Below are 22972 nucleotides of genomic sequence, written 5' to 3' on the forward strand. Positions count from 1 at the left end.
AATGATTACATCATTAAAAAAAAATATATTCATATACTATTTAGTAACCTATTCATATTTTAATTACATTTTTCATATGTGATATATTGTTATTAAATTAATGTCTAAGAATAAGATATTAATAAAGCAACATGGACAATGTTTATAAATTACAAACATTACTAGACTGGTAAAATAAATTAGATTAATAAAACACTTTTAAGATCCATTAGTGTTATTCAAACGTGTTACTCCTATACGATAGCTCGAAAAATTCTAAAAATTACTTTTTTCATTAAATTTAAATTTATAGATAGAAATTATAAATGTCGCATACGTCTAGTAAAATATAACTTAATTTAAGAAACGAAAAATGTTAATTAAATAATTCCATTAGAATTATTTTGTTTATTGATTATAATAGCGGGTAAATGTATTAATGGGTTGGTTTTACAATGATATTTGTGAGTGTGTTTATTTTTCATTTTTTTGCCTATTATCAAGTTTTTAGCAAAACAATTATGCTGGTTGATAATTCAGATAGAAATAATCATAGAGACTAGACATTATAACCAAATATTTATATTACTATAGACACGGAATTATTTTCAAAAATATTTTGGGTCTTTTTGATTTAGTTAAATAAATTTGAAATTTTTAAATTATATTGATGAAAAACGTTATATCGGTTATTTTATTTTGAATTATGTTTTATTATTATATACATTAATTGTTAAATGTTAAATTGCTTTATTGATTTATTTATTAATTTAAGTTTAAACGAGCTAAAGCCCAATATCTTTTTTATATTAGCATAACAACAATGTGCATTTAAACAGAAAGTGAATAATACAGATAAAGAAATTTAACATTTAACAATTAATGTATATAATAATAAAACATAATTCAAAATAAAATAACCAGTATAACGTTTTTTATCATTATAATTTGAAATAAAATTTCAAAATTTCAAAAATTTCAAATTTATTTAACTAAATCAATAAAACCAAAACACCGATGAATCAAAATCCAACGACAAAACTGGACTAGCTATAATTACAGATGAAGAAATGTTCAAGTTCTCCTCACTGGAGCTAAATTCTATTTTCACCATTGAAGCTCTAGCGATCCTGAAAGCCAAAGAACTAGCTGAAAAAAATTGGAAAATACAAAGTCTTTTTTAATAGCTAGTGATTCCTTTAGTTCTATTCTAGCTATACAAAACCAAGGGACAACAAATGAAATAATAAAAACATACAAGAAAGAGCCTCTTCCCTTGCCCCCCCCCCCCCCCCATTCGGTATCCTTCATATGGATACCCACCCACAATAACATACCAGGAATAAATAAAAAAGCTGATGTAGCAACTAAAGAAGCCTCCACCAACAACAATACCCCCAAAATAGAACTCTCATCTTTTAAGGACACTGCTCGAACCGTAGAACGTAGCAATAACGCTCACCAACGACTCTGGGACCAGGAACAGAATAACAAGTTATACCAAATAAAACCTTTTTTGGCACCAAACCCGACTCCTCCGTTAAGTACAAGACAACAACAAGTGATATGGACACGAATAAAAATTAGCCACACAAATATAACCCACGTCCAATGAGAAGAGAACCGAGACCAACCTGCGAACTCTGCAACAACTCACTTATATCCACAAAACACCTCCTCCTAGAATGCCCAAATCTAACCGAAGAAAGAAAAAAATTTTCACATCTAACATTAAAAGATATTTTAAGTATAAACAATTTTAACTGTTTAATTCATTCCTTAAAATAACCAATCTATACAATAGAATTTAAATAGTTACTAAAAATATGTTTTATTATTACTTTCATTATTATTACCATTTCCGTTGTACTGTATTACCTTTATTTAAATATTATGATGATTGTAAATAACATGTAAATATGTTTTTGTTCCCGGCTAATGACTATAATGTTGAAGCCGTAATAAATTAATTTAAAAAAAAATATATTTTTTTAGCCATTTGAAGTTCCACTTTTGACAAAATTAAATAAATAAATTAAACGAAAAACAGCTTTTTTTTGGCTAATTTGTTAAATTTAAATATTAATTAATATTATTAATTCCTATGCATGGAAATACATTTTTTCAAATATTTAGATTCATTTTAACTACGAACCTATTCACATAATTTTATGTAGGTATGTCGGCTTTTCCTTATAATAATAATAATAATAATAATAATAATAATAATAATAATTTTTATGATAAAATTCGTAATACTAAAATAAAAATTATTTATTTATGTGATGTTTAGGGAAAAAATGTGTTGAACCTCTCATATTACTGATGGAAAAATATATTACCGATACTATAAATATTATAGAATATATCATATTATTCACCAGAAATAAAACTAAAGAAAGAGACTTCTGTAGTTCTGTCGCCACTCAGATTCGATTTTAGTATACTTACAATTATTTATCATTGATTTCAAATTTAACACGTTCATTACAGACTACAGTGAACTACGACACTCAATGACGTAGTATATTATTCAAAACAATAGAGATTTCCCCGGTTTTTTTTTTATCTGTACCTATACATTTAAATCCTACGGTTTTTTTTAATAATAATAATAATAATTATAATAATATTATTATTATTGTATATACACATTTATATAGTTAATACTATGTATTAATAAAATTATAAAATTTTCAATATTTATTTAATAGGTAGGTATTATAACTTGAATATTTCTTTTATTAAATACACAATATCATAATACATGTAACAAAAAAAAAACAATATATAATTATAATAATGATAATAATAATAATAATAATAATAATAATTCGCTTAGTATTATTTTTATGAAACATAGAAATATATCAATTTTAAAGATATAATATCATATTATACATTTCAAACAAGAAATTCATAATAATGTAACAGTAGACCAAAGCAAAATCAATAAAATATCTTTTATATAAATCAACAATTATAAATAAAGTACAATAACATGATATATATATATATAGATATACTTGTAGTTTATAATTTTGATTTTTCGTTGAACATAATAGTCTGGTACATTATAAAAATTCATAAATTATATACAAAAAATACGGTACTGGTAACGACTAATGATTATTATTGTTATTGTAAAGGAGGTGGGCGAACTGTGTAGAGGTTCAAATCGAATGGAAGGCATTATTACAAAGGCAACACATACACTTTGGCACCTCTGTGTGGAGATTGTGTTTTGAACACCATCTCACCATGTTCGTTTACGTAATCGTTATAGGCCAGCGAATAAATGCATTGAAAACCAAGTCTTTCGACTGCCTTGGCAGAATAATGACTGGTGCACTCTACGTAAATCATTTGGCAACCCATTTCCAGTGCATATTCTCTAAAAATTAAAATTTCACTTTAATATTTTTTGTAATTGTATACTGTAAAATAAATATTTGCTACAATATAAATCTAAATACATTTTAATTATTACTCTAAAGCTTGTATATAAACGCGTATATTTATATTTTCTAATGAAATTTATTATCAACGGACCACAGATGGGCAGTGAAATTTAATACATAATACCTATATGATTTTTAATTGGTAATAAATAATAATTAATAAAAAATATTGATAATTTATTAAATATTAAAATTGAAACTAGGTTGGTTTAGGAAGAACCCTATAGTACCGAATAGATATTAATCAAATATTCGATTTGCGTATTAATACGAGTTTTTTTTTTGCGTACTTTGTTTTATCGACGAGCGCCTTGCATACTCCTTGGCCTCTATAAGCTTCATTCACTGTAACAATTTTTATTTCCAATATACGATTTACGTTTTTATATTGGGCAAACACGTCTGCTTCTCGTTTAATTTTTTCCAAGAGAACCACGATGTCCTTAAACTTCAAATTGTCATTACATGTTTCACTGTCCTCGTCGTCTTCTTCTACGTCGTCTCTATGCATTATGTTGTTCAAAATTACGCCCATTATGTCACCAGTTTGAGATACTGCCATAAATGTCATTCCTAAATATAAATTAATTTATATTTATACAACGTTACATATAATAAAAAAACACGTGTTACTAAATTTTACGATTATGTTTGATAAATAATAATTATTGGTTTCTGGTATATATTCTAAACATTGCATATTATTATCTCTTAAAATTGTTTTGTTATTTTATTTTAAATATTCCTCTTATTTTACGAACTTAAGTTCCAATACAAAGTCAACAACAACTTATGAATTATTCAATCGGACCATAGTATTTATAATTTATATACCATATTGTAAATAGCTAATGCAGTAATTTTCAAGTTTGGCTGCCGAATCTGTTTCTTCCAATAACTGTATCGCTACGTTCAATGGTTCATCGCGGAAAAAGAATTTTCTTAGGAAAGCAGCAACAGTATGCTTATCTTTGGCAGTGGTGGGTACTATGCTGTAGCTGAATTTTGCTTGGTTTGTTTCGTCCATGATGTTACTGTAATAGATTTTTTTCTGGAACTAAAATACAAATATATTAATTTATAAACAGTACGAATTTCAGTAAAACATGTTTCTTAATTATTTCTTTGCTGCGCCTTTGCGTTCATGGTAAATGTCGTATTTATTCCTAAACAACTGAATAAAATAATGTCTAATGTGTTCATATTACAATGGAATATAAGATTGATAGGTTTTTGTTAAAAAAATTCAGGAAAAATGTTTTTCTTAAATTGTTGTAATGTTTTATATAGTCAAACATCGGACTTATGGATGTTGGACTAATAATGATCAAAGTTAAATTTAGTATAATGTATGTGATAAAAGGTTTAAACAAAAAGTTAAACAAAAAGTTTAAGAAATTATTGGTTTGATAAAATTCAAAAACTCTTTTTGTAAAGTTGTAAGTATAATATTTTCAATCTTATAAGAAAGTTATTAGATAAATACTAATAACATTTTTAATTTAATGTATTTATTCAAATTATTGCTATACCTATTCAGTGTTTGTGCATTCTGTCAGTAAAAATTATAAAATATAATTTTTCATAAACTTTTTTAAAAGCTTTTTAATAATCAATCCTATATATTAATTATTCAAACATTTATACAACATATAGATTTACATAGGTTTTAGTTTAAGAACACAGTACAAATATGGTTATCTATAATAATTTGTTTTTAAAAAAGGGATAAGTTAAAAACATTTTAAAATCCTCAAAAAGCTTACACATATTATTATCCTGGTTATAAATACAATTGTAAAAAAATTCAAATATAAATAATTATTAATTAAAATTAATGAAACATTGTATACCAGTTGATGAGACGAAAGTTTGACGGCGAAGCCATTATCAATTTTGATAGAAGTTGCCATTTTTTTTTTGCAAATAATCGACAAACTGTTTACAGTGGACGAAGAATAACAATTAAAATTATGGAATACAACAACAATTGAACTCTAACGACGACTCACTGTGCTTGGTTTTACATTCTCCATTCTTTATATACTCAGACAAATCAAAGAAAACTGAACACGCCCAATATCCTAATCCACAAGAGCGAAATCCCGTTCTGAATGAATATAAAATAAACATAATTGAGTGCCCTTCAAACACTATACGCGTCGTTAAAGCGATGTATTGGTTGATACGACGTTTACTTTCAACGTCAATATGCAAAAAATGAAATATAAATCTTTGTTTTGCAGACATTTTGAAAAGGAACTGTTTTGCGAACAATATAAATTTACAACTAGGAAGTCTTAAAATAAAATTCACTATTATATGTCACGCGTTTAAAATAGGTATCTTAAATTATACATGTACACTGATTCTGTTATACTAGTAAATCATAATCGTGGACTTGAGCGTTATTTCGGAATAATATTACCCGGCTATGTGTCAATGTATAACAATGTAAGTATTATATATTCAAAGGTCAACACATACAAATTATGTGACACTTAATGTTACGTTAAAATAAATAGTGAAATCCATATGTATTATATTAAATTATAAGCAGGAAAATACTTAAATCAATGCAGGTGCATATGCATTACTCGCACCGTTTAGTGTCAGATAAAATCATTCCAATAAATTACAAGTAGGTACATTTACATTAATTTATATTTTATTCAACCAGTTAGTTATGTTAAGACTACTAAAAAACTAATTATTGGTTCTAATGATATCGCAATATAAATAGATACAATTAGTGTATGTTACAATCAAATTAGCTCCTCAAAAGTAATTTTAGCTCTCTCAATTACTGCAAAATCGAATTAATTTCCACTAAAATATATTATATTCATCATTTTTATACAATCAATGGCGCTATTAACATTTAAACCTTAATAGCTAATAAGTGATAAATTTTACCAAATATATAAACATGATATTATTATTCACTTATACTAGTATTTAATGATAATACTCACACAATAATAAATCAATAAAAATAACAATTGTATTTATTAACTACCTATATTTTATAAATGATAATTTAATTATTAGCTGTAAACTTAAATATTGTCTTAATAAACTAATATTATACTATTTAAAATGTATTCTACACTACTATAATAGTCGTACATTTATACATTATTATGGAAAATAAATATTTAAATTAAAAACTATAGTAAATGTATAGTGTCATCTTTTGGTGGCTAATTTTTTTTTCTTGTAGGCCAATTTATATCATACCTACTATAACTAGGTACACAAATTGTATGTACCTATATAAAATAAACTAAAACATATATATAATATACATAATTATTTTTGTATGTTCGTGGAAATTTCATTGTTTTCCTTGCAATTAAGTGGTTTAATAAAAAAAAAAAATAAAGAATGTAAGAAGTAATAATTATATAGATACTATGGTACTTAACAAAGTAATGATTCAAATATAATATTAAAATAACATAAAATGTTTATTAGTTTAGATTAAGCAGCTGGGTCATTAAGAAATTAATAAAGGAGTTTATGATCCGGAGATACATATCCAAGGGAGCTTTTTTAAAACTAGTTAGAGTTAAATTAGCCGAAAGATGAAAAAAAATAATAAGATTGTTAAAGATTCTTTTTAGAAAATTAGATAATATGACTGAAAAACTTCAAAAAATTTTAAAAAAGTTGCAAAAAGTTGCAAAATTTTAAGTTTAGACTTGCAAATACTTGCAAATTAAAAGCTATCGTTTGGTACCATTATCAAAGTCTTAGGGCAACTTGGGTGGGCTAACTTCGTAACTTTGACAGCTCTTACTGGCTTTCCCAGTTACTTTCAAATTCTAAAACTGAACTTGCAAATACTTGCTAATCATAAGCTTTCGTTTGGTACCTATTTTGAAGTTCTTGGACAACTTGGGTGGGCTACGTGAAGTTGGCCCATATTTACATTTTTTGGTTTCACGGTTAAAGTTTGGACTTACAAATTCTAAAAAAAAAACTGTCAAATACTTGCAAATAACTTGCAAAAAAGGCATAGATTTTTAAAAAAATGAACTTCACGAACGTGTATACATCGAGAATGGTATTGCCCTATTGTGAGTATTGGTAATCACGATAATGTAAGTCACGATGAAAACCATAGTCAACAGGTAAATAATAAGTTTTCCATACACTATAACGTGTCAGTTGGCGCAAATAGCCCTAAAATATTGGGCTATAGCAGCATAGCACATATTTTATTTTATTAGTTTTTTTTTTTTTTGGAGGGGGGGCTAAGGGCCTAAGCTTTGCTTGACATTATTAATTACAACAGGGCAACTTACAAAGTGTTACAAATAAAACAATTAGTTATATAGATATTACTAAAGTCTAAAATGATGTTTGGAAATTTATCCATAAAAAGTAAAAAAACAAATAGGTGTTTAGTAGTTACTCTTGTATGTTTTAAACAGAAATTATGATAAGTAATTAAACTAATTTAATTAAAACTTATTTAATGTTTGCTCAAATTTGCATTTTAAATAAGGGCTCACGCATTGTTGGCTCGAAAAAAAATTAATATATTTTTGTTCATATAGTTAAATACAGGGTATCCCGTGAGGATATATCCATTAGCCATAGAGGGGTACTCGCCACCCGGACAAAACCACGTTTTCCATTACCCATTAACTAAAAATATTATTAAAAATCTTGAAATAAATGAGAAAATGAACTAAGTCAACATTTTCAGAAGAATAAACTCTATAAATTGGTTATCTTCAATTGTTTCAAACATAAAAAATTAAATTAAATTAAAAAGAGTGGGTAAGTGGGTGTCGCTCTGCTGTACAGTAGGTTACAAGTGGGTCACTGTAATGGATGGTGTTTAATTTGAATAATTCAAAGATATAATATCATTGTATAAGAAAAACGATTCTGAGCGAAAACAGTCAGTCAGCCTATGATATTACCAAGTAGGCTATATTTGATGATATTATTGTGAATAAAGTAATTTATATATAAACTATTTACGTGGAACCTTGTTTTAAATTTTCAATCCTTAGCTATAAAAGTTGAACATTTTATAAATTTTTAACAACAAAATAATTATTCAATTTTAAATTTAATACATTTTGTCAAAATTCAAACTTTAAATGCTTATAACAAAAAATTGTGCCCATGTATTTTTAATATTTTTCAACTGCTATTGTAGTAATATTTTAGGAGCTTTGCATTACATTTTCACGCCTTTTAACCCAACAAATAACATTTTATTGATATTTATAGAAAAAAAAACTAAAATAATTGAAAACTGACAATGTCCGTAAACAGTTCAAAAAGAGTCAAAATATTTTCAAAATTGTATGGTGTATAGAAAATGAAAATATAAACATTCAGTAAAATGTTCATGTATCTACAGTTATTCGTTTTTGAATAACAACAGAATAGAAAAATCGTTACATGAGAAATCGAGTGAATATCAAATGTTGTAAAAATAAGAAATTCAAACACTCATAAAAATGTAATTTGACTTTCTGGTATACATTTTTTTTTTGATAAAAGTAGACAAACTTATGGATAATTTCGTATTACATTTTCAAATCTTAGAGTTAAAAAGAAAAATTTTTATATATTCTCTACTCAAAATAATTTGCTAATTTTCGTGATTTTTCCGTATTTTGTCAAAATTTGATCTTTAAATGCTTATCAATAAAAACTGTGACTAAGGATTTTTAATTTTTTTCATCTGCCTTTGAAACAATAACCTAGGAGCATTCTATTGAAAATAATTCGACTCTTTTTGAGCTGTTTACGGGCATTGTCAGTTTTCAATTTTTTTCTATATATATCAATAAAATTTCATTTGTTGGGTAAAAAAGGGTGAAAATGTAATGCAAGGCTCTTGATATATTGTTACAATAGCAGTTGAAAAATATTAAAAGTACATAGTCACAAATTTTTTTATAAACATTTAAAGTTCAAATTTTGATAAAATTTATTAAATTTAAAATTGAATAATTATTTTGTTGTTAAAAATTTATAAAATGTTCAACTTTTATAGCTAAAGATTGAAAATTTAAAACAAGACTCCACGTAAATAGGTTAAATAATATAAATTACTTGATTCACAATAATTTCATCAAATATACTTGGTAATATCATAGGCTGATTGACCGTATTCGTTCAGAATCGTTTTTCTTATACAATAATATTATATCATTGAATTCAAAAACACCATCCATTACAGTGACCCACTTGCAACCTACTACACAGCAGAGCGACATCCACTTGCCCAATTTTTTTTGAAATTTTTTAATTTAAAAGTTAATAAAAGTACATTTTACAATAATGACTATTATAGGGTATTTAGGGCATTTAGGCAACTAAGCACTTATATTTTTAAGGGCCAAGGGGGATAAGACCTTTTTTGAGGTCCCTCCAAATATCTACCTATAGCCTATAATGTACCTTCAAAACCAGGAAACTAACTTGTTTATAGTGTATACTTCTACATTCAAGTTTTAAAATCGAATAAAGGATACGATTATATGAAACCGTAACAACCAATTTTGAGTGACAATTCAAGGACCGTTGGGCTGTTAACGCCGGAAATAATTTGATACAAGATCGATCAGTAAGTTAAAAAAAAAGATTAGACATACGACAAATAAAATCAGAGATTAGTGAAAGGAAATAGTCGAAAATACTCACCTCGCTTTGCCCACCTTAGCGCAGGTCAGTGTTGAATTTTTCATTTATATTTTATTACGGTATAATATAGGCACATTCTGTTCCTTTAGGAACAATAGGAATATGTGGTAATAGAAAAAAATAGATACATGATTATTTGATGAGAGGAGTCACCCAGTGGTAATACTACCATTACTTGATGGGTATTGAATTATTATTTTTTTATTTGAAAACTATATAATAAACTATAGTGTTTCTAATTTCTATTACTGTTTTGAGAGGAATTTGGTTAAAAATTCAAAAAGGAGTCAGTATTAATTAGAAAAAATATAACTTCTAGAAAATGTTATCATAAAATAAATTTGGTAAAAATGTTAAGTGTTTATGATTACTCGTTTTTGAATTACTACAAAAAAAATTTATTTTTTTGTTCGACTAGATCCAATTTGTTACCAGAGTCTAAAAATACCTTGTAAGTTGAAGATAAAGCATTTTTTATATTAGTAAGTGGCTCCAGACTCAAAATAAAAATGTAGAAAAAACAACTAACTTTGGGAACCTCTAAATAGGCACTTTATAGTGACTATAGGTAGGTAACCTTTTAATCATAGGAAATTTTTCGCTCACCTAGCCGCAGTTTAATATTACTGCATACAAAGCCATACTCAGAACAATTTTTTTTTTGGTGGGAGGGATAATTATGTACGCTGTAATTCTAAATAGTGTTAAATTTCTAAGTTTACGTAATCCTAGAAAATTTCAGTGGGGAGGATTATTCCCTTAAAACCAACCCTTGAGTGCTTGGGTACAGAATACTGTAATTCATCTGAAATGTATGACGCTACTGGCATTAAACCGAGTACCTCATTTATAACAAGATATGACAAGTGCAAAATGAGAGTTTTGTTGTAAAAAAACTTAAAAGCGTGAGAAAGGTAGACAGTTATTATGGTCCATCCTAAGAATAGTATACCTATAATGTGATGAGAATATGAGATTATAGTAGGAATAAAAGATAGAGTTGAATTATCATTAAAAAGGGAACGATAAATATTATACTAAGTGTATTTTCAGTTCTCATAATATAAAGCTTTTATTTGTTACTTTTAAATCGGTTTTAAAAACATGTAATTATGTATGCTCTCTATTTTATACATACAAATATAGAATATTAGAATGGTTGCAAAAACCTGACCTAATCTAACCTAAAACTAAATTATACTAATTAAATGTTATTTTGTCATATAAATATTATAATTATATGTATATGATTATAGATTTTTTCACAAAAGTTTCCTTAAAAGTAAGGAAAACCCTTCGAAATATTGTGAAAAAATTGTGAAATATCATTTCTTTTGAACTATATATAATACCGGCTGCATAAAATTTCAGAAAATTTGACTATAATACAAAGTTACCTACTTGTCAGTACTTCGTTTCAAATATAAAATAACCGGATAGAAAATCTTGGCTTTGTACTAATTTTGATACAGATTACAGATATAATATATTGTGATATTAAGTAATAAGATATTAAGTATAATAAATCCACTTGAAATTAACACTTAAAAGAATGTCCTATTATATTCACATATGTTTAATATGTAGATATAAACTCTAGGTAATAAATATGTATAGTAAACCGGGTTTCGGTGTACTGCAGATATATTATATTCTATGTATTCTGTATAAAATGCGATGATTTATAATTATTATACTTTCAAATTTTAAAACACCAGTCCCAACGGGCAACGACTGGCCAAGAATTTTATTATTTTTTAAAATTTAAATAATTATTAGGGCGTAACTATATCATACGACGTGTAGACACGTTTAAAAATAAAAAATAAAGTTATACAACAATATGTGTATATATATATATATATATTAATTAGTTCCCGATTTATTATTAATCTCGTCCTCGAAAACGGCGTATCAGAGTACCTGACCAAACCTAACAGACGCGGCGTCGCTAAGGTCATCGCGTGTATATTTTGGCAGTGGCCGAGTCGCGGGACCACCATTAACGTCGATTCTGGTCGGGTGGGTACATACGTGGTTCGAGGGTATACGCTCTTCTCACACAATAATATATACCTTCCAGATAATAATATTATTATGAACGCTGTGGGTAGGTATTGAACGTGAAAAATTAATAAATTAACATTGTGCACGCCGCTCCGTATACATCGCGAGGCGAAGCGGTCGCGCCGAGATTTATTGTAATGGGTTATAATGTATAATAATATCCTCTCCCGTTAGCGCCGTCGAGGCGAACTTCCTACCGGGCCCGTTCGACCAACGAGAGCTTTGTGAGCGCGTGACCGGCACGACCGTATAGGTCCAAGTCCTATACGTTGTGACTTTGTACATTGTATTGCGATAGGCAACGCGATAACGCGAAAATTCCCGTGCGAAAGATATACCTATAAATTATAATACGTTATGTGTCTACCGCTCGTGGCGATAGTTGGCACTGAACCGTTCCAATACACTTCTAACGTTTGTAAATCATGTATATTTCAAGGTCATCTCAATATTCTTAAACTAAAGTATATGTATATTTCGACACGGGTAAGTGCTATGCGTATTTTCTCTAAAAACCGAGGGGGGTACTCTTATTTTTTTGCATTATTCCAAAGGGTCAACCGACAAGGGATTCGAGACCTATATGATGTACAAATTAAAATGCCACTCGCAGTGTCCCGGAGTATTTAATTTTTTGTGTAACTCGTGTCCTCTGATCCGATTTTTAAATTATTTAATTTTTTGTTTTTTGTATGTGAATTAGCAACACTGTTAGAGCGTACGTGTACCTACATCGTGTGCAATCGATGAAAAATTAGTACGGTTTATCATGATTATTAATTTTCTTTAAAACTTGAAAATGTATAACTCAGCTAAAACTTAATTTTCGATGGAAATTAAAAGTTCAACTTCTAATTTATTTAAGGCAAGGCGTACAAAATGTTGGTATCTGATACAGAATAAATAGTTTAAGAAACCCAGGAAAGTCTCTATGCAGTATTATTATATAGGTTTTTAGTGTATCTCGTTATTGTGTAATTAGTAATAAAATATTGTACACGAAAAAAATTCCTTAAACTCTCAAAGTAAAACAAAAAAAATTTACGAGGCATTGCTTTACGCTAAACCTATTATTTAAATGCCAGTAAAACTTACAAGGAATCTTGTATTACATCAATTTCAAGCCTTAGATGTTAAATCAAAAACTATGTATTTTTAACTATAAAAATAATTTACTTATTTTAGTGATTTTGGTGAATTTTGTAAAAATTTGAAATATAAACGATTATAAAAATGGTAACTATTTATTTAAATACGGTAAGAACGATTATGATTAACCTGCAGTAAAAATTTTCAAGCTATTTGCTCTTAAAGAAATATTTTATAATACATACACATAGCTATAAATAGCACAAAAAGAACCTAAATATTTTTAAAGTTCTAAAATAAATATTAAGTTAAAATTCAAGTTTTCAGTTTTTCATGTTTTTTGAAATCTGGTGTTCCGTAAAAATTACATTTTTTCCATAATTTGAACGGAAGGGTGTATTGATTTTACAATGATGTAAGTACCAAGGTATTTTTGTTTTTCTATTTTATTGTTTTTTGTCTATGTAGGAACACGAAAAGTATTCGAAATAATTCAAAATTTTCAACTTTGGAAATGGTTTCTGGTAGCAAACCGGATGTAGATATTATTATATCCAGTTGTTTTCAAAAGCATTAGGAAAAAAAATAAAAAATTAGAAAAAACGGGATTTTACGCAAAACGAGTTTTCGACAAAATTGATTTTTTTATAGTGATTCAAGAACAAATAACCGGACTTAATTTTTACCAAATGTATTTATTAGTATTTTCTACACTTACATTGTATAATTTTCAAAATACGTTGACTCTTTTTGAGTTAATTACAGACATTTTTAATGTCCAGTTTTTTTAGTTTTTTTCTATAAATATCAATGAAAAGATGTTCTTTGGGTAAAAGGCTTGACAATTTAGTAATAGGTTCCTCATAAGTTTTTAAAATGGAATTTAAAAAAATGAATGATTTTTGGTACTATTGAAACTTTTAAAGTACCTATGTAAGTATATAATTATATTTTATAGACAGATGACATTTTCAAATTAATTCAACCTACTGTATTGTATTAATTAAATCTATTACACTATAACTAATAGTGAAATAAATAACTTTAATCACAATTAAATCATAAAATATACTTAGTAAATAGTAATAACTAATAAGTTTAAGCTAACCACTAACAGACTGTATTCGCTCAGAATCGTTGATTTTATATCACTGATTCAAATTTAACACACCCATTAAAGGGAATACTGTACTGCAGAGTGATATCCACTTGCCCACTTTTTTTTTCCGATTATATTGAAAAATACTTTGAATTTAACTTTATGCACTCCCCCCTCACTATTCGATACAAATTTCTACCAGAAATCATACTCAATGTTCAATATTAAATCATTTTTACAGCTACTAACGCATAAATAATTTGACGCCAGTAACAAAAAAAAAATTTAAATACACAGAGTGTACGATAATATTTAACCCTTCCTCAATTCTATTTGGATAGACAGTCAACTAGATTATTGTAGGATGTGCCTTATTAACCAAGGGTATTTACAAAATCCACTTCCTATTGTTCATAGGCGAAGGTCGTTGTGGATGGCTGTTGTGATTGGAAGACTTGGAGTAAACATTAACCTGGAAAACGTACTATGTACCGTCGTTTGTCGCCTATCACGTGCACAAACACATGCATGTACATATAAACACGCAGGCCGTAGAACCCAAACCCTAACCAAACGTCCTTCGGAACGTCGGTCGGTCACTGCCACCATCTAATCATCGCCCATTGGTAAGTTGTTTTTAATATTTTAATATAAACCAATATTTTTGTTTAATGTAAATTACAATGCCATCGGAGAAATTAACAATAATTTACATCTATTTTGTAACAGCAGATTACTATTTGAGGAGGCCACTATAGGCGAAGGTATAATTATGTAATAGGTCTATTTTTAGATTAATTCAATTTAACAGCCCGAAAATTCTGAAACGTCCAGAAAAAGCTATTCAACATTTGAATTAATGTTCCAGTATTCATAAACATCATTAACAGTTACACTTTCTCGGTTTCTATAATTAGACAACTATCAGAAAATACAAATAATATGAATTTCTACTCACGAGGTATATATTATGGAGACATTATAATATCTTATATACTTTAAACTTAACTCCCTACTATAACTACATCTAAAATTGAATAATAAATGGAATTTGAGTTTGGGAAGGTCTTACCTATTAAACCTCAACAATTACTCAGGACCAATCAAAATTATCAAAATATGCATTAATAAACATAGGTTAGAAGGATTTACGTTGGTAAATTATAATATGAGTATCCTGTAATTGCAAACATAAGCATATAAAATATCATTATTTTAAGTACTAATATTAAGCCCTTTTCTCCTACTCCAACGACCAACACAAGCTATGCTTAAAGGAGGTCCATAAATCAATAAAACAAAAATATATAATATACGTACTTATATCGAACGCGTATCAATATTCAATATATCTTCGATTTCCAATAAATACAAACAATTAAAAAATAAATGTACTTGGATTAACTTTCGAGTTCGGTACAAATTAGTTCTCTCTACTATTCTGTCATACAAACCATTGCAAACTATTACGTTGCAATTATTAATTGGTAATATTACACAGTTATTTTAATGATTACAAATTATATTTGATAAAAAAATTAATGGTTATGATAAATAAGCTTATAGCTATACAACTATACAAGTTTGAAGTTGTATATAATACTGTATGATCTCTACAGGTAAATAAAATATATTTTATATGATTAACTCCAATTTTAATATAAAGTGTGTAGTAAGAAAAAAATTATATTTTAGCCTCTGACTGCTAGTGTTAATCGCGCTGATTATTAACTTATGCAAATGAATAGATATGTTTAGTGAGTATTTTTTAGATGAAACATTAAAACCCAAGCACGTCTGAACTTTGAAATATAACATCCATCCAATATATTTATAATAATATAAATTATTTGTAAATTAAATTAAATTAATTTTGAGACACGATCCAAAATATATTTGTTAGGTTACGTATCCAACAAATCAACTTTTTAATTTAAAATGACTTTTTATATTTGAACTAAAAATGTTGAAACTTTTAACTTCTTATAAATTAAATCAACCGAATCCAGCCAAGATCCAGTAAATTTTATATTCCCAGTTCTTTTTTAAGTAATTGGCAATAACAAACAAATACATTGTAAAGTGGAATATTTACGTCGAATCCGTTTTTGGATCCAGTTAGACATTTTTTTTTTCGATTTATGTTGGTAAAATTTTTGTTCCTCATAAGTTTTTCTTATAACAGTTCAACAATTTTAAAAATACGTGTAGACACAATTTTTGTAGGTTGAAATTCAAATTTTAACGAAATTACAATCGTTTTTAGATGTATATATAGAGCTTATCACGGTTTTCGCCTCTAAAGTTTTTAGTTATTTTGCTGTATTTATAAATAATATATTTAAGGGCTTATTTAAAGTTTTGGCTATTGTCAAAACTATATATTAAAATAATAATATACACAAAAAAATGTTGACTAATTTTAAGCTATTTATATCTTTTCTGAGATTCTATTAAACATTGACTAATAATAAAAGAATGTTTTAAATTTTAAATTGGTAATAATTATTGTAAAAATTAAATATAACATTTATTTTTTACACTCCATACCTACCGATTTGTCATATTTGGTAAATACTACACGTTTACAGACTATAGTCTTACCGTCTCATATTACAGTCTTACCTACCTATATGGCTATATAGCCTACTTATTGTATAAAGATCGCATTTTTAAATTATCATGGTTTTGTAAAAATATTAATTTATTTTTTAAATATAAATTTATGTTCCTCAACATTTTATTAATCATTGCGAATTATTAACAATGTTATATCATTTAGTTGAAATGTTAAAAAAAAAATCTTTTTTACAAATAAATACCTATTGACCACCTCTTACACGAATGACCTTCATTTTAATAATAGTTTTTTATTTATTTATAATATAATTTCGATATTTTATTAAATGAGAATTAATAATTGTAGGTATAATATGTGAACTAACACGTGTATGCCCTCTAATAGTATTTATAAAAATTTAACCAATAATTTTCTAATCATGTTGATTAATATATTATTGTTAAAAAAAAAATAAAGGAACATAAGCAGTGAAATTCAATTTATAGGTACTGTTCCGTGTATCGCATAAACATAAATAAATATAAAAAATCGTATAATCGCATTTTTGCATACTTATAGACACGCTACCTATACGCAATATAAAAATCTTCTTTATCAATTACTTAAAATGTTAAGTTTTAAACTAATGTATGTACATTTTAACACTGACAAAATTTACTTACGTTTAAGTAATTGAATAATGTAACAACAGTGTTGACAATTTATTACAATCGTTAGCAAAGTACGCAACCGATATATTTTTTTAATAACTGCTATAAAATATACCTATAATACAAAAGCGCCCTTTATTGATTATTCATTTATCCATTGTTCTTTGTTTTTTTTTTTTATTACTAAAGCGCTGTACGTTGCAAAATATATAGGTACTGCCTGATATTTTATGGCCCCATATTATTTATTCATCTGTGTAAATAATATATAGGTAGTAGGTACTTACCTAGTAGGTACTACATACAGTCTACAGTCTAAAACATAATTATTATAATGTATACTAAACAACAATACATAAAACATACAGAACAGAATACATTTAGAATGAAAAATAATGACCTGATTTTAAAGAAGTTAATTCATTAATAATATTACAATAATTATTTTTAATCGTAAACAAAAGTAAAGAATCCACAATCCTTAATTTCAGTATGGGTTAAAACGTAGTACACTAAAATATGAGAAATGGGATGAAGACTTAAAAATCATTTGTGCTTACACTATTAATACTATATTTATCCCTAAGAAAATTATACACTATGGTAAATGGTAATGCAATATTTGGCCTAGTTAAGACCTTTGCACGCACTTCCTGAAACTATAAATCTCCCCTACACCCCGACTGACGAGTCCTAATATAAAAGCCAAATTTATATATTTTTTTATATGTCCAAACAAATATAAAAACTATAAGAAGACGTATGATTGCATGAAGGTATTTTTAAGAATATTATACATCTGTTCTACCATAAAAAAATTCTTCAACTAAAACTTTAATTAAAATTATTATTGTTTATAAATTATAAATTATAATTTATTTTCTTTTTTCTTTTACATATTCCTACTATATGCATATTTTTCTTTTATATATATCTTATTTTGTTTATAAACCGGTTTAATTTAACTTAAGTAGGTATATTATTTGATACTTGTTAGATATTACAAATTGGGCTTCTGCCTGTTTTATTCAAATTAATAAATTATTATTATGTATTAGGTAGGTATTAGTAGTAGTAATAATAGTAGTATTATAACTTATATTTACTAATTGTACGTGCATTTTAAGAATTCAAATATTCGTTAGACACTATTCAATAACAAATACAATACAATAGATGTAAAAATTCACAAATTACGCATTCTTCCATCAATAATTAATATAGATATGCAGTATACTGTACAATTATAATAGCTCAACATTAAAAACAACGTGCAAATGATAATTTTATGATAAATAATTCATAAATAACAACATTTTTTAAATTAATAATTAAAATACATGCAATTGAAAATTATTATTAAGTACCTATTTTAGTTTTAGTTTTATTTTAAAATTTAAAAAAACTATCGTGGTTATGAATTTCTCGGTATTACATACAATACAAATATAATTCAATTAAAAATATTTGATTTCCATCATGGGGCTTAATTATTCATAGTGAATTATTTACAAACTGTATTATTTTAAATTATAAATAAATGTTATGTTTTTAATTATACAATTATATCTATACATGTGAATTACTTAAAAAGTACTATATTTTAAATAAAATATGATACGTAATTTAATATTATTAATTTAAGATAATGTTTCGTAGGTTCTCAATAATTGTATAAAACAAAACTAATTTCGTAAAGCTTAAGCAAATAAACAATACTATTTAATGGTGTCTAAAACGTTTCAAATATTTTCAATATTAATAAATAATATTTTATTGTATAATAATGATAAAAAAATTACAATTTTATATCATATTATATTTATATTCCTTGATCATAATAATAATAAATTAACAAATACAATATATTGGTATATTAAGATGTAGATTGTACATTTGTATATGTATACTACTATGAAAAATTCAAGAAAATTCAAGAAAATATTGACATCAAATAGGTAGGTATATAATAATACGTATAATATTACAGTTGAAGTCACAAAATAACATGCCAGTGACTCGAACTGTCTCAAACTATCATACGTTTATAACAACATTGGCACAAATGGCAATATAGCTAATATACTATCCTATAGTGTTTAAGACTCGAATGCATTCAGCGGCTACAACCGGTAAGGGTATACCGCAAAAGATTAAAAACGAATTAAAAAATAATAGTATAATATATATATATCATAACAATACGATATGAAATAATAATAATAGTACCTATAACAGATACGAAATAAAAAATAATTGCATAGAATATCAACGAGACTACATGTTCAACGGATTTTACCTCAAAACGCGCGATCGGTTTTATAATCTGTTGATCTGACGCCAAGGCACCGCGATGTGATAGTACAACGCGTGACTATAGGGTACGAGACGGCGAGTCGCGGAGTAGTGACGAGAGAGATAGAGTGAGAGAGAGAAAGAGAAGAGAGACGGTGTGAGTAATGTAAGAGCGCCGCAGCGAGGGAGTCGTCGCGTGGCGGTGTCGAGTACACCACCGGCGTGATAGGACAGGGACCAAAATATAATAATAATAATAGTAATAATAATAACTCGAGTGCGCGTACTATAATATAGCGTATATAATAGTGCAGCTGTGGCTGTGGCTGTGGCGGTGGTGGCGGCGGTGTCGGCGGACGGTGGTGGTGTACTACAACTGGCGGCGGTGTTTCGATGATAAGCGGCGTCGTAGTACTACGCGCTGGCCTGGCGTCCGGACGCTGCAAGGGATCCACGGGCCGGGCGCGAAAGGAGTCGTCATGACGACGCCAGGGCGTCTGTGCTGCCGTCGGCCCGATATGACCTTGGCCGGGATTGATTGCGCCGCGGCTCTCCTTAACGCGGGCGCCGCACGTCCCCCGCCGACTACTAGATCCCTTTTGCCGACGCCGCCGCCGCCGCCGCAAAGAGGTTTTTTTTGATTGCTAACCGCTTGCGCATGTGTGTGTGTGTGAGTATGTGTTTTTTCGATCGGTATATCAGCCACCGCTTGGTGGCCGGACTATGTCGGGGCGACTCGGCACTCGGGTCGTATATATTTTATTACGCGCGCAATCAATCACGTGCAGCAGCAGCACGCAAACACCGTAATCATATACGCGTCCCACCCGACCGCACCGCCCGCCAGTCATTCCGCCCTTGGAGAAAGTTTACAACTACGTTCGCGACGGCCACGGGTGGACGGGCCACGCGCCGCCGTCATCGATAATACATAGCGCGTTGTCCGGCGACACGGCTTTCGGTCGAACGCTCGTGATGCTGCGTGACAAACGGACCCAATATAAAGTGTAACCCCGCCCGCCTACCAGCCCTACCAGCCAATAAAAAGAGTCTTTGAAACTTATTAAAAACTATTGAAAAATAATTGTTGTCCTTAAATAGGTAGTGTACCTACTTTAAGAATAGTATAATAGCTTTATGCTTTATACTTTTTGAATAATATAGTGTATACTGAAGCGTTTGGTTTTTTTTAAGAAAGTGTGAATTTGTTGTAATGGTGTGTACACTATCCACACCAACAAATGTTCAGTTGTCGTATCGGATTTTTGATGTGGAGTAGTTATCATAGTAAATAATGTATTTCCGTACCACTCGCTACATGCCCATAATATGCCGAAAAACGTATGTTTTGAATTTTCACACTATACAGCACACCCGACACTTGTCTTGTACACTACTATACTGTTAAGGGGATTCGATACCGTGATTTTCTGTTTTTGTCTAACACACTCGCGACATAGTATTTTAGACGTGTTTTTTGCCAAACATTCCAATTGATCTATTGAAGCGATAAGAATTCTGATAACAGATTTGAATTCGTCGTCAAGTCTACTTTTAATCGACTTTCCCACATTTTTGATATTATCCCCCCAAATTCCAGAAAACGTCATATTATAAAAGGGTATTTAAACATTTTTGTATTTCAATTTTCGGAGAAGCTAAAATCAAAAAATAAAAATTGTGGGACAGTCGATTTCAAGTAGACTTGACGACGAATTCAAATCTTTTTTCAGAATTTTTATCACTTAATTATATCAATTGATATGTTTGGCAAAGAATCCGTCTAAAATCCTATGTCGTGCGTGTGTTAGACAAAAACAGAAAATCATGGTATGGAATCCCCTTAACACCAAGTTTTTAAAACGATCAAAGCAAGCTAGTGTCGTTCCACCGGATGAGCAGAGGTCGGGCGTTCAGAGAGTCAATGTGCGTGATCCCTGCCGTGATGTATTATGATTTATGAATTAGGTATAACACATATTATTGTAGAGCTCGTGATTAGCGCGTTAAACCACGGTAATATTATTACAAATTATTATTCATATTATTACATTGATATGCTAGTCCGGGATTGTGTAGGGGTTAGTGTGAACTACAACTGTGAAGTGTTTGGACGTCACAATTATTCAAATCGACGCGATGACACGCACGCCCATGCCGCCGCCCGTTGTCGACCTGTTGATCCGGGTGTCATCATCCCCGATTATGACACATGATGATGGCAGACTCGCGCACCTGACAATATATTATAACACAATATTATTATTATCACCAAGTATTTAAATCACACGAAAATGAGTATGAAACTCCGAGACATATTGTTCCCGTAACACAGGTTCAATGGTACACGAAGGCCAATTTTTTGAGTTCAAAAATCTAGTCTGGCCAGAAAACATCGAAAGCAAAAAAAAAGAAAAAAGAAGCTATGTCAACTATGCCCCTATATATTTTATTAGGAATTATAGCAAAATATAATATGGTACTTACCTATCGCGAATGGCAAATAATAATAATTTATATGCGATACGTGCGATAATATACTGCTGCGAATCAGAATTTTTATTTCAGGCAACAGAAAAGTTAAGATAAATTTTGAACATCATACACCGAATATTAAACAACGAATTAAACAAAGTTTGAGTCATATAGAGTTAGTTATACATTTAACGGGCAACGAAGTGCACGGGATCAGCTAGTAGGTATATGTATAATATATGTACTTAATATGCATATTTGATTTTTATTGAATACAAATCATCATTTATATACTTTAAATCAATGAATTATTTTTATAATTATATCATTGAATTCAAATTTAACACCATCCATTACAGTAATATCCACTTGTAACCTACTGTACAGCAGAGTGACACCCAATTTCCCACCTTTTTTTAATTAATTTTTTTTTTTTATTATTTAAGATTGTTATCTAGTAGGTCTTTGCATCATTTGCGCTTAAGGTGACGAGAAGGGTTTCAGGATTGGGGAGAGGATTCCACTTACCCTAATTCCTACTATATTTATTATGAAAAATTAAACAATAAATTACTAACGTGAGGAGAACCGATAAAAA

At 28.4% G+C, this 22972-nt stretch overlaps 1 protein-coding gene across 3 annotated transcripts; it reads right to left on the reverse strand.

The window, feature by feature from the left end:
• Window positions 1–2700: 2700 nt before the first annotated feature.
• On the reverse strand, window positions 2701–20042 carry LOC132938268 (arylalkylamine N-acetyltransferase 1-like). Of its 3 annotated transcripts, none has more exons than XM_061005007.1 (4): window positions 19904–20042; window positions 4275–4497; window positions 3731–4013; window positions 2701–3373 (listed from the first exon to the last, which is right to left on the reverse strand). In XM_061005007.1, exons 2-4 carry the CDS (start codon window positions 4465–4467, stop codon window positions 3175–3177), a joined length of 675 nt encoding a protein of 224 aa, XP_060860990.1. In that variant the 5' UTR covers window positions 4468–4497; window positions 19904–20042; the 3' UTR covers window positions 2701–3174. The 3 variants fall into 3 exon arrangements, with proteins under 3 accessions (XP_060860990.1, XP_060860989.1, XP_060860988.1); XM_061005006.1 differs by lacking the exon at window positions 19904–20042 and adding an exon at window positions 15694–15825; XM_061005005.1 differs by lacking the exon at window positions 19904–20042 and adding an exon at window positions 5294–5465.
• Between the last annotated feature and the right edge of the window lie 2930 nt (window positions 20043–22972).

The sequence above is a fragment of the Metopolophium dirhodum genome, chromosome 2 (genome assembly GCF_019925205.1).
Source record: "Metopolophium dirhodum isolate CAU chromosome 2, ASM1992520v1, whole genome shotgun sequence".
NCBI lineage: Eukaryota > Metazoa > Arthropoda > Insecta > Hemiptera > Aphididae > Metopolophium > Metopolophium dirhodum.